We start from the raw sequence: 12,308 nt of genomic DNA, 5'->3' as shown, positions 1-12,308 counted from the left end.
GGAAGCCATCCGAAATGGTATACATCCAATATCCCGATGGACGCAGGCCAACGGTATTCATATTAAAAGGCTCCCCCTGCACCAACTACAGAGCCCAAGTCGAAGCCCTGACATGAGCAGTGAACAGTGTCAGCAGCAAAGCAAGCTTAGACTCACGGATGTTCCTATTGCCCTGTTTGTGCTACAAGCCGCCAACAATGACTGGGTAGTTAATCTTATATCAGCACTGAAAAATATCAGTTGTCTATATTGTACTGTAGTGGATACCCTCACACTGCGGTATTGAAGGCAATGAGCAGATTTCAAATCTAGTTGCTGAAGACCGGCAGGATGAAAACAAAGTCAGTGTAACAGAGATGACCACAGCTTTGTATAGACCACACGCAGCTACCACTACCTGTCCAGATAAGATAGGTGACAATTTTCTACTTCATGACAACAGACTAAAGCACCACCTTTACCGGAAGCTACATCTGGTGTTATCCTCAATGTGCTCCTGTGGAGATGCAAAACAAACCAAGGAGCATATCCTACAGGAGTGTAGGTTCCTCCAGGAGCCGAGGGCGGAGGTCTGGCCGTCGCCGATGCCACTCGACATCAAGCTTTACGGACCTGTGCACGCTTTGCAGATAACTGCCAGTTTTATCTCGAAAGCTGGCCTCAAAGTGTGACTAAAAATGGATAATGAGACGAACAACATGAAACTGCGAATTAATGTGCGATGTTTACAAATGTCTGACTCCCCGAACAGCGCCCTTGTCGACTGGGTGGAACCAGCAGGCGGCTACAGAGTTTGGAACTATGTCTTCTGATAGAAAGTCCTTGTCTTGCTAGAGTCTGGAATTCATGTCTTACCGAAGTTTGAAGCCATTCGTCTTGCCAGAACACAAAACTCTGTGTCTTGTTGTAGGACTGCTGTTTCACACTTTCATCTCCTTTCGACTTGTAGTTACTAGAATGCACATGAAACAAAAATACGGTCCGCAGAAACACTGTAATTGATTTTCATGGAAGTAAAAGAATAAAAATAACTTTCACAAGTACAATGAATTCTGCATGCAATAATTTCAAAAACAAGAATAGGAAAGGAGATCACTGAGGTTAAGTGTTTTGTTAGAAATTGGGACAATTTTTTGACACTTGAGCAGCATGTCCAAGTTAAAGCTAATATTTTTCAAACCATTGCTCCGCGATGGAGTGAATTTAAGAAATAAATATATCAGGAAAAAATTCAACAAACAAAATGATTAACCTGTTTCCCAGACATACAAACAGCAAGTCCTCCTTTAAAGATGCAAGTCCCATCATCGTTAGTAGCTCCAGCACAAGAAAAGAGAGACTGCAAACTATTCAGATTGTATTTTTTTGTTTCTATTTGCTGTTGAACTGTTTATATTCTAGTGAGAAAGAAGGCAAAATGTTTACATGTGTGTAATGCTCGAGTGTCCCCCCGGAGGATCATTACCTTGTCGAGGTCGGGGGCCTTGTGTGTGTCGATGACCCTGAGAGCTATACCGGGCAGGGTCACCCAAGCCGGGCAGGTCAAAGGGTAGATACCAGACGAAACATGATCCCTGGTCCTCCAGGTTGGGGGTTGCGCACAGGGCTAACAACCCTGTCCCATAAAATACAAAAATGTTACGGAAACAGCGACAGAGAAAACTACCACTAATGTGTGCGATGGGCTCCCAGAGGTATCGCAAGATCCTTGTATGACTGTTAGTAGTGAAAGCCGAAAGGAAGCTACTGGCACGAAGATGGAAGTCTTGAGCGCCAAATGCAAGACCAGAATAGGCTTCTGGAATGTGCGCACCATGTATGAAACTGGTAAGTTGACACAAATTACGGCCGAGATGAGGCGTTACAACTTACACATACTTGGAGTAAGTGAAAGCAGATGGACAGGCTCTGGAAGAGTAAAGACCCAGACCAGAGAGACAGTGCTGTATTCTGGCAGAGAGGACAACCAACACCATGAGGGAGTAGCCATCATCCTGAGGAAAGGAATAGATAAGTGCCTGATAGAGTGGAAGCCGATCAACAGCAGACTGATTACAGCCAGAGTGAGAGGGAGACATGGCAACATGACCTTGATCCAGTGCTATGCACCAACCAACGACAGCGATGATGAGGCGAAGGACACCTTTTACGATCAATTGCAGGCAGAAGTAGGTGCAGCACCCCACCATGACCTGTTGATTGTGATGGGCGACATGAATGCCAAAGTTGGGAACGACAACACCCATGTAGAGAGAGCTATGGGCAGACATGGTTGTGGCTGCATGAACGAGAACGGAGAGAGACTAGTGGAGCTATGCACTATGTACAACCTAGTGATTGGAAGAACGCTATTCCCTCACCGCAATGTCCACAAACTAACATGGTGCTCACCCAATGGTAGGGACAGTAACCAGATCGACCACCTAATGATCAACGGCTCCTGGAGACGTTCCCTGCTCGACGTCAGGGCGAGAAGAGGAGATGTTGGAAGTGACCATCACCTTGTTGTAGCAGACATTAAAATGAAACTGCGAAGTACAGGACGCAAGTCAGCAGCACACAGACGCTTTGATGTGGAAAGATTGCAGGACCCCAAACTGAAAAACGCCTTCACTCTTCAAGTGAAAAACAGATTTCAGGCACTTGCAGACATGACAGACATTTGCGAGGCAGATGCAGAAAGAAGAAACCAGAGATGGGACCTTGTGAGAACAGTGTACCAGAAAAGCAGCGAGACTAGTCTTGGACTGAGAGGAACTAAGAAGAAGGAATGTATAACACCAGAAACGTGGAAGGCGATAGAGGAAAGAAGAGAACTAAAAAAGAAGGTGACTAGCACCAGATCCGAAAGACTGCAAGAGAAGTTCAAACTACAGTACAGAGAGATGAACCAGAAAGTGAAACGCTTGGCGAGAACAGACAAGCGTGCCTACTTGAACAACCTAGCAAATGAAGCCGAAGAAGCAGCAAGAAAAGGAGAACAAGGAAAGCTGTACAAGATCACCAAGACAATTAGCGACAAATTCCACAGCACCAACGATGCCCCAGTCAAGGACAAGGAAGGGAAGCTGCTAACGACAGAGAGAGAACAAGAAGCACGCTGGGCTGAACACTTCAGAGAGGTCCTGAACAGACCACCACCTTCCGAAGAAGCCGACATACAAGAAGCCATTGAGGACCTAGACGCTAACATCGCCCCACCAGAGAAGCAGGAAATCATCACAGGAATCAAATCCTTGAAGAACAGAAAGGCACCAGGCCAGGACAATCTGAATGCTGAACTATTCAAGGCAGACCCAGAACTGGCAGCCAATATCCTGCAACCCCTATTTACCGCAATATGGGAAGGGAAGCAAGTCCCAGATGACTGGACCAGAGGAGTGATCGTCAAAATCCCAAAGAAAGGATCCCTTAGCGACTGCAACAACTGGCGAGGAATAACTCTCCTGTCCATCCCGAGCAAGATCATGACAAAGATCATCATTCAACGAATCTCAGAGGCAGTGGACGCACAACTTAGAGAATAACAGGCCCCGTATGCAAGAAACACCGTTAGCCAATCGTAGCGATAGAGCCTTTCGGTCCGAAAGCTATCGCAGCGATACTCCCCACTAACGTGGTATGCAGGGACACGCCGATAGAGCTCCACTAGCTTTCGGCGCGGGAAGGCAGTTCTATAAATAGCTTCCGGGTAGGCCCGAATTTCATGCGCTACTGCGCATGTATTTGTTTTAAAAGTAGCGTTTACTTTTTCTCCCTGACGATGTCCTTTTGCAGAAAAACGGGAAACGAAACATATGCGAAAAGCCAATTTCAGTGACATGGAAATTAAAATTTTGTTAGAGGAGATATCCATGGAAGACAAAATTCTTTCCAGCTGCTTCTCCAACAAAAGAACGATACCAAAAAAAAAAAAAAAAAACCCACCAAACAAACAAACAAAAAAAAAAAAAAAAGAAATTTGGAAAAAAAAATCGCGGCCAAGGTGTTGGCAAGCAGGGTGGCTGTTCTGTACCAGAAATAAAAGATAAAGGGATCTACAAAAATAGACAAGGCTTAAAAAAAAAAAAAAAAGCGAGGCAAATAAAACAGTTGGAGACAAGGGAATGCCACCACCTGAATATGAAGAGGCTGTTGCTGCGATCCTTGGCAATAACACCTACCCTGATCAGTGGTATTGGAGGTAAGTGACACATTAACTGGCTAAAAAAAGTATATAAAACAGTAAATGACAGAATAATTACTTATTTTTATTTATATTTTTATGAAATTATAATAGAAATTGTGATTATGTTTTGCAAATCAGCTGGATGTAGGGAGGGGAGCAGTGAAACATATTGTATGCGTTGGATGTTTAAATCACACTTATAATTGTTAATATTACACGCTTTACATTCTTGGTAACTGGGGACACAGCATCACAGGTTGAAATGGGTTGGTTTAATCTTGCCTCAAATGCAACCATTATTTACTTTTCTTTTATTGTTTATACATCAGCTATATGCTTGTTGATTAAATGAAGTACAATTTTTAAAACGTGTTTTTTATTCCAGTGAATGGTCCAGATTCACAGGAGGTAAGCAGGCTGAATGAATTCATGTTTCATGGTGGCTCTATTGTGAACTTTGCTGTGTTCTGAAGTTTGTGTGCAACATGTTGCCATCTCAACAAGTAATACACAATGTCTTAAAATTTACATAGTGAAATTTATTTTACTCTCAAACAGTCACAATCACACATTTTAAAACAAAAGCAAAATGAAAAGTGAATAATTGCATCCACACACAAATATATATATATATCCACATTTAAATGATATTTTCTGTCCATTTTTGCAGGATTGATATTTTCTGACACTTTACACTAAATCAGTTTGTGGATAACATCACTTTTCTTTAGAATGCTATTGATGTATATGCAGAAATCTAATTGCCACTCTTGCAACCATCATTTACTACATATTTTCTTTGCTCTGCCACAGAATATTCAAGTCCCTTCAAATCGTTGACAAACTTCTATCTGTCAACACCACCCTGGACAACTGGAAAACCCTTAGAATGAAAAAAAGAAAAACAGCCAGCAAAGGAGATACAGAGCAACATCTCATGATATAACATTCAAAGACCAAAAAAGCAGTCTATTATAAGCCAAATGAACTAGAAATTAAAATCTCAAACTAGAAGTCTGCTGCTAAACGCTAAATAAGCAAGCTAGACAAAGAGATAAATGATAATTAAAACTAGCAATACTGCCAGTGTATGCATTTTTGTATATTAGAGTGGATCTGTATGACACATATTCTGAAATGGGATACAATGCAAAATGAAAAAATGTGGGTGACAGTACAAAGTCACACCCCCCCCCCCTGCAACAGCTACTCAAAAGTGAGATGCAATGCAAACTAAAAAATGTGGGTTACAGTACAAAGCTTCAACACACACAAACTCATACACCTGCAACACATATTCTGAAGTGAGATGCAATGCGAAATTTAAAAAAATGTGGGTTACAGTACATAGTCTCAACACACACACACACACTCACCTGTAACAGGTATTCAGAAGTGAGATGCAATGCAAAAAAAAAAGTGGGTTACATTACAAAGCATCAACACACACACACCCTGCAACAGGTATTTAACAGTGAGATGCAATGCAAAATAAAAATTTGTGTACAGTACAAAGCCTCAACACACACAAACTCACACACCTGCAACACATATTCTGAAGTGAGATGCAAAGCAAAATGAAAAAATGTGGGTGACAGTACAAAGTCTCAACACACACACACCCTGCAACAGGTATTCAGCAGTGCAAACTAAAAATTTTTGGGTTACAGTACAAAGCCTCGACACACACAAACTCTCTCACACAATGCAAATCCTATGTCAAAAACTAGAATGTTTGACTGTCACATTACAGTCATGTTAGTCTGCACAATACCTAAGCTAGGACGTTAATTTTGCCTTTTTCAAATTTAAAATATCATTTAAAAAGCAACTAATCATGGCTAAAATCAAATATACAACAAGCTGAACAAGTTTTATCAGCAGCATAATAACTCATTTATTATGTACCCGTAACACTGGAGTAAGCGACCCACGTCGATTCGACGATTCGATTGCTGCTGCAATGTCATTTGTCAGTTCTAAACCATCGTGTCTTCTAAATTTATATTTCTGGTAAAGTTCTTGGTCGTTGTACCGGTCCAGGGGAGGATTCCTGTCCCGAAAAACACGTTCGCGGCGCAAACAGCGTCGAATACGGTCCCCGAACCTCCTGGAATACTTATAAATTATATTTATGCAACTATCACAAACTAGCTGTACATTTATTAAATAACCTTTCTTTATTTACAAATTCATTTTCGTGCTCAGATGGTTCCTGTATTTGTACATGGGTGCCATTTACGCACCCGAACGCGTTTGGAAATCCAGTGACTGTGTAAAATCAGGATTTCTGCGTGTTTGCACATCTCTGGCTCGGTATCTTACCTATTTAGTCGATTTGCAAGAGCCTTAGAAACACGGTGAATTGTTCGAGAAACTGTCGACTTATATATGTGTATTGATCGTATCTCCTACAATTATTTGAAAACATCCCGAATAATAGAATCGCAAACATGACTCCGAAGGCTTGATTTCGCCGTATTTTGTTCCAGCTCACGATAACGATTAACAAGTTTAAGATCCATTGTGAAAAGAGATATTACTTTCATCTACCAAAAACAAGTGTCACATCGTCGTCCTATGCTTCTTCTCATACAAAAATCAATACAAATCACTGCTCACACTTACTCCATACTCCAAAAAGTCTCTCTCACACACACTATTCTTAGGCCTCATTTTATTCCCTGTGTACATCCAACCATTTGATCCCACCATCTATCACTCGAGCTTGAAGTACCACAATAATGCTGATAACACAGTATCATATCAACATGCATGCTGATACTACACAGCTGCTAGCCTCTTGCCTCACTTCCAAGCTCCAGCAGATCTACACCACTACACAGCACAGTAGATGTTAATATCCTGGACGTCCATCAACAAATTGAAAATAACAAAACTGAAGTCCTACAAAGAGCCTCTGAAAATAAACTGAAAAGTATATATAAGTGGCATCCTCTACTTCCATCATTTCCCCTGGAGTTAACATCTTTATCTTGCAGACTGTCTGGAAACTTGGTGTTATTATCAACACATTATTAGTTCTTGAATCCTACATCAATGCAGAAAGTAATTTTTCGCAGAAAGTGTCGTGTACGTGTATTGTGTCAGGGACGAGAGTTGTTTCCCTTGGTCACGTGGATAGCGAGTGAGTCTGAGAGAAGTGACCGGCCAGTGTTAAAATGAAATTCTCGTGCAAACCAGACAAAAGTAGTGAGCAAAAGTTCACTCCAAGCTTAGGCTTCGAGAACAGTGTAGGAGGATTCCCAACGAAACCGCCGAGTCGGTAGGTCGTATTGTACGTGTGGCTACAGGGACCAGGAATCAGACAATTATCTGTGTTTCAAACATGAAGATGATGTCCTGGAATGTTCAAGGACTAAAATACAAACTAAAAATGCCATCCTTCAGAGAGTTCTGCGGAAAGTTTACAATTTTTGCTTTATTGGAGACCTGGTCATGTCAGCTGAGTGAGATAGAAGATGCCTTCTCAGACTATGTTGTATACTTATCTTCACGCGAACAGAGACTCAAGGGTGGTGTAGCTGTTTGTATTCATAAAACTTTGTCCTCAGATATTATACTCCTTAAGCTGGCAGAGGATTTTATTTTTCTTAAAATAGGTAAGTCTGTTTTGACCAGCTGGGAGGATATTATTGTTGCCTGTGTATATGTAGCACCAGAAAGATCAGTAATCTATGGGGATGACAACAGTAACGGGATAGAAATTTTAGGTCAACATATGAATCAATTAGCTAGTGACCATCCGTACTTACCATGGTTGTTATGCGGTGATTTTAATGCTCGCACGGCGGAACTTAGTGATGCTGACTATGATGACAGCGATAGACATGTACACCCCCTAAAAGACCTTAAAATTCTGTTTGAGACATCTGTAACACCCCCTCCACGCTCATCCAAAGATCTTAGCATAAATAAATTTGGTCAGGAACTTACCCTAGTAGCATTGAAAGGGGAACCCATATGGGACCCATATGGGATTTACCTGGGATTCATCTGACAAATCCATATGGGTCCCAGGCCGAAAGTGAAAACGGGCAAAGCCGTGTAAAAACCAGGTAGATCCCAGATAAATCCCAGTTGAATTCTTGATGATATTATTGGTATTTTTAGGTATTTTGACATATCCTGATTTACAACAATGTAAATCACGATATGCCAAAATTCCTAAAAATACCAATAATATCAAATACATCCAAATAACCTAGTAAATGCCAAACAAATGGATTAATAAGGAGTGTTTTGCCATGATTACATTAATTAAGCAGCAAAAAAGTGCACAAAAAATGCAAAATATTACACAAAAAAAAAAAAACAAACATGAATTGTCTTTTACTGACGTTTATTGAAGTTAAAATGTCTGTGAAAATAAGGATAAAAAGCAAGGTCATTAAAAAATAATTTTAAATATACAACAATTGTGAAGCATTGTCCCATTTAAATGCATAAAAATGTTTCCTCATGACATGTTAATGCAACACTCGTTATTTGATTATGATTGTAGAAGCAAAAACAAGTATCCACTGACAAAACATTAAAATTAAATTGCAGTTTTACATTAATCAGATTTTTCCAAAAGAAAGGTTCAAAGATCTATTACAATATATCAAATGATGAGCATGAACTGAATTGCTTTCAAAAGGGAGTGATTTAAGCTTCAACAGACATTTCTTATAATAAATAAAATCCACGAGATTAAATATAAACGGTTCCAGGCTGGATTGCAGCTTCTGGTATTAACTACAACCATTTAGAAAAAATATGCAAATTTAAAACTTGTACTTTTATAAATAGCTGATAAAAAAAAAATCTCATTAAAAACCTAACAGTCTTTTTTTCTGCAGGTAAAGTTGTACAGCTTTACTCGTCGTCCACCCCATAACAATTTACTGACTTGTACAGGCTGTGCTCAGCCCCTTCCCTTCTGCTATTCTCTCGATCCCGAGCACCAGCTAAGCAAATTGATGTATACACCTGCAGGTCAGCATCTGTTGCTTCAGGATAACTTTTTCTTGCAGCATCTAAAAATAGAACAAATATAAGAATATGAGGTCCCTAAAATCCAGAATATAATGAGAAAAAAAAGGAAGGTACAAGCAAATCATATAGATATGTAAAGTGCCATAACAATTTTAAGCGTTATAATCAGAAAGGAACTACAAGTGGAACTGCATTAGAATTTCTTTAGGCACACAAACTCTGGACATATACTGATTTTTTGTAAAATCCCAATACATGCGAAACGTAAAGATGTCTATCAATTATTGTGTTCATTTCTTTCTACACAGTGTTAACCAGCTGATTAAAGGACTAGACACTGCATAAACATGTGTCCATATTTTTAATTTTCCAATGTAATTGGATCACAATGAAATGAGGTAGGAAAAGTTCGCCAGGCTGGAGTTGTTTCCCTGTAATGTTTTTTTTTAATCTCATGAAAAACACAGTCAAATATTTAAATCCTTACCCTGAACTGTTTGTAAAATACAGGAGTGGTTCTTGAGTCCCTGCTTCTCTTTCAGACCATTGAAGTTGTAACACCGGGCTGAGTCAGTTGACAATAGCACAGATAGTATTCTGCTCTCACCACATGCTTTAAAGTGAATATTCCACCATCGTCAAATGGATTCCTGGAAACAGACATAATAAGCATACATCATTTTTTAAAATAAAAGTTGCTGTGGGCAGTATCATGATACATGTTATGAGAACTAGTATTATAAAACCAAAATATGAATGAAAACCATTAAGGAAATTCCCATTTTTCTCTGTAACCAAGCTGAAGTTGTTACAGAAAATATTATCAGCTGTAATCCATGCCAACATAACAATGCTTTGTTACTTTTTAGTACTGCAGACATGTCATTTGTTCTATAAAATAAAATGCTATAAAAACCTTCAAAGGGAATAGCAGAAATAGATTTGACTCCTCCTACTAACAAATCAGAATACAGCACATACCGAGTGTGTCCGTTTTCCTGGGTCAGTCTTCCAATCCCACTCCAGATGGTCAACATCCTCTGAAGATTGTAAGGGAAACTGGAACCCCTCTGGCAGTTTTCCTCCTGTCACCTCCTTTTCCTGGTGTTGTTTCTCCATCCTTGAAGCCTCCTTTTCACATCTTTTATATCATCTCTCATCTCCTCCAGAAAAGACAGTTTCTGCTGTCACAAGTTTCTCTAGTTGAGCTGGAACCAACGAACACAATAGCAGAAAACATATAAGATGTGATCTTTGCTGGCTTCGCTATAATTCACAATGCTTGGAAAATATAACTACTCTTGGTTGCTTTTCCTATTTGTCATATATCTATTTGATATCTGATCCATATTTATTACAATTTTTTTTTTCACTATGCCAAAAGAAGGCTGGGATTTTCCACTTCTGGCTATATTTCACAAAAACACTGTTAATAAGTCTTGGCCGAGAGTAAGAAAAAACAAACTTTTAAAATGATTATAAACAAAATGACTTCAAATTACCTTCCAAGGGGTTGTGGGTCCCTATGCTGGCAGGATGAAAACCTGAGAATGAATGTTGGAGATGTGAAGGCAAAGGTGAAATAGTACTTTGTCGATAGCTGCTACTTGGGGACACCCTAGGGCTGACAACTACTGGCGGCAGAGAGTGTCAGGGACGTGTGTCGTGTACGTGTATTGTGTCAGGGACGAGAGTTGTTTCCCTTGGTCACGTGGATAGCGAGTGAGTCTGAGAGAAGTGACCGGCCAGTGTTAAAATGAAATTCTCGTGCAAACCAGACAAAAGTAGTGAGCAAAAGTTCACTCCAAGCTTAGGCTTCGAGAACAGTGTAGGAGGATTCCCAACGAAACCGCCGAGTCGGTAGGTCGTATTGTACGTGTGGCTACAGGGACCAGGAATCAGAGTCTTAAGTTCCTTGCCCAGTCAAGGTACCAGATTAAGTTTAGCTGAAGTGTGAATTTTGATTGATGGTGTAAAGAGACGTGTTTTAATCTGTCTATAAATGAGACTTGATTTTCTAGAAGTAATATATTAATTCACTTGACGTTGTGAGACTGTATAAAGAAGTGTAAGTTGTAAATTCAGTTAATTAATTAATCACTGAGTTACAGGAACTTATGGTGACTGGAACTTATGGAGCGAAGTGCTTGCCTAGTCAAGAACTTCTGAGAGGGCTTCAGAGAACTTATGGTGACTGGAACTTATGGAGCGAAGTGCTTGCCTAGTCAAGAACTTCTGAGAGGGCTTCAGAGAACTTATGGTGACCTGGACTTATGGAGCGAAGTGCTTGCCTAGTCAAGAACTTCTGAGAGGGCTTCAGAGAACTTATGGTGACCTGGAACTTATGGAGCCGAAGTGCTTGCCTAGTCAAGAACTTCTGAGAGGGCTTCAGAGAACTTATGGTGACTGGAACTTATGGAGCGGAGTGCTTGCTAGTCAAGAACTTCTGAGAGGGCTTCAGAGAACTTATGGTGACCTGGAACTTATGGAGCGGAGTGCTTGCTAGTCAAGAACTTCTGAGAGGGCTTCAGAGAACTTATGGTGACCTGGAACTTATGGAGAGAGTGCTTGCCTAGTCGAGGAACTCCTGAGAGGGAGCTTCGGAGAAACTCTGAGAGAACCTAGAAGGGATCCACTGGCAGTGTGCGCTGGTAAAGATCCATTGGGAGTGTGTTGGCCCAAAGATAGCCGCCGAGACGGGAGGGTTTTCATGTACAAGTGGTAGCTGACCGCGACCCCAGCGTCGTGGGTATGTCTTCCCAAGTGGATAGCCTCGTGTGAGCTGGCTACTGAGATTCTATTGGAATAACGTGCTTTTATGTGTAAGTGAATCTGTACGCTCGCTGTAGACTGCGAGGGAGCGTTCGTGCCCAGAGACGGACTTCTTTTTATGTCGCTGAAGGGACACGAGTAACAAGTAACAGTAAGTGATTAATCTTTACACAATATCTGAGATACTCTTGGCACCAAGACTTACTACCAGAGTGACACTACGTATTGATGTAAACTGCGGGAAGTGAAAAGGTATTGTGATGCTATCGTTGAGCGAGGAGAGTATGTCGAATTTCTTGTATGTTAGATATGTGTATTAGCTAGTGTGTGTTTATGCTGGTGTTTATTTTAATTTGTTTTGTGGTCT

At 40.5% G+C, this 12,308-nt stretch overlaps 1 protein-coding gene and 1 long non-coding RNA gene across 2 annotated transcripts; one reads left to right on the top strand and one right to left on the bottom strand.

Annotated features, from left to right (window-relative positions):
* Positions 1–1,757: 1,757 nt before the first annotated feature.
* LOC112558859 (craniofacial development protein 2-like) lies at positions 1,758–4,844 on the top strand. Its single transcript, XM_025229573.1, has 2 exons — positions 1,758–3,305; positions 4,839–4,844. Exons 1-2 carry the CDS (start codon positions 1,758–1,760, stop codon positions 4,842–4,844), a joined length of 1,554 nt encoding a protein of 517 aa, XP_025085358.1.
* Positions 4,845–9,020: 4,176 nt separating this feature from the next.
* On the bottom strand, positions 9,021–9,768 carry LOC112559314. Its single transcript, XR_003098317.1, has 2 exons — positions 9,657–9,768; positions 9,021–9,210 (listed from the first exon to the last, which is right to left on the bottom strand). It is a non-coding gene; the product is annotated as an uncharacterized LOC112559314 (long non-coding RNA).
* Between the last annotated feature and the right edge of the window lie 2,540 nt (positions 9,769–12,308).

Source organism: Pomacea canaliculata, linkage group LG3, assembly GCF_003073045.1.
Source record: "Pomacea canaliculata isolate SZHN2017 linkage group LG3, ASM307304v1, whole genome shotgun sequence".
Classification (NCBI taxonomy): Eukaryota; Metazoa; Mollusca; class Gastropoda; order Architaenioglossa; family Ampullariidae; genus Pomacea; species Pomacea canaliculata.
The sequence above is the reverse complement of the archived record's forward strand: the minus strand, read 5'-3'. Positions and strand labels throughout refer to the sequence as shown.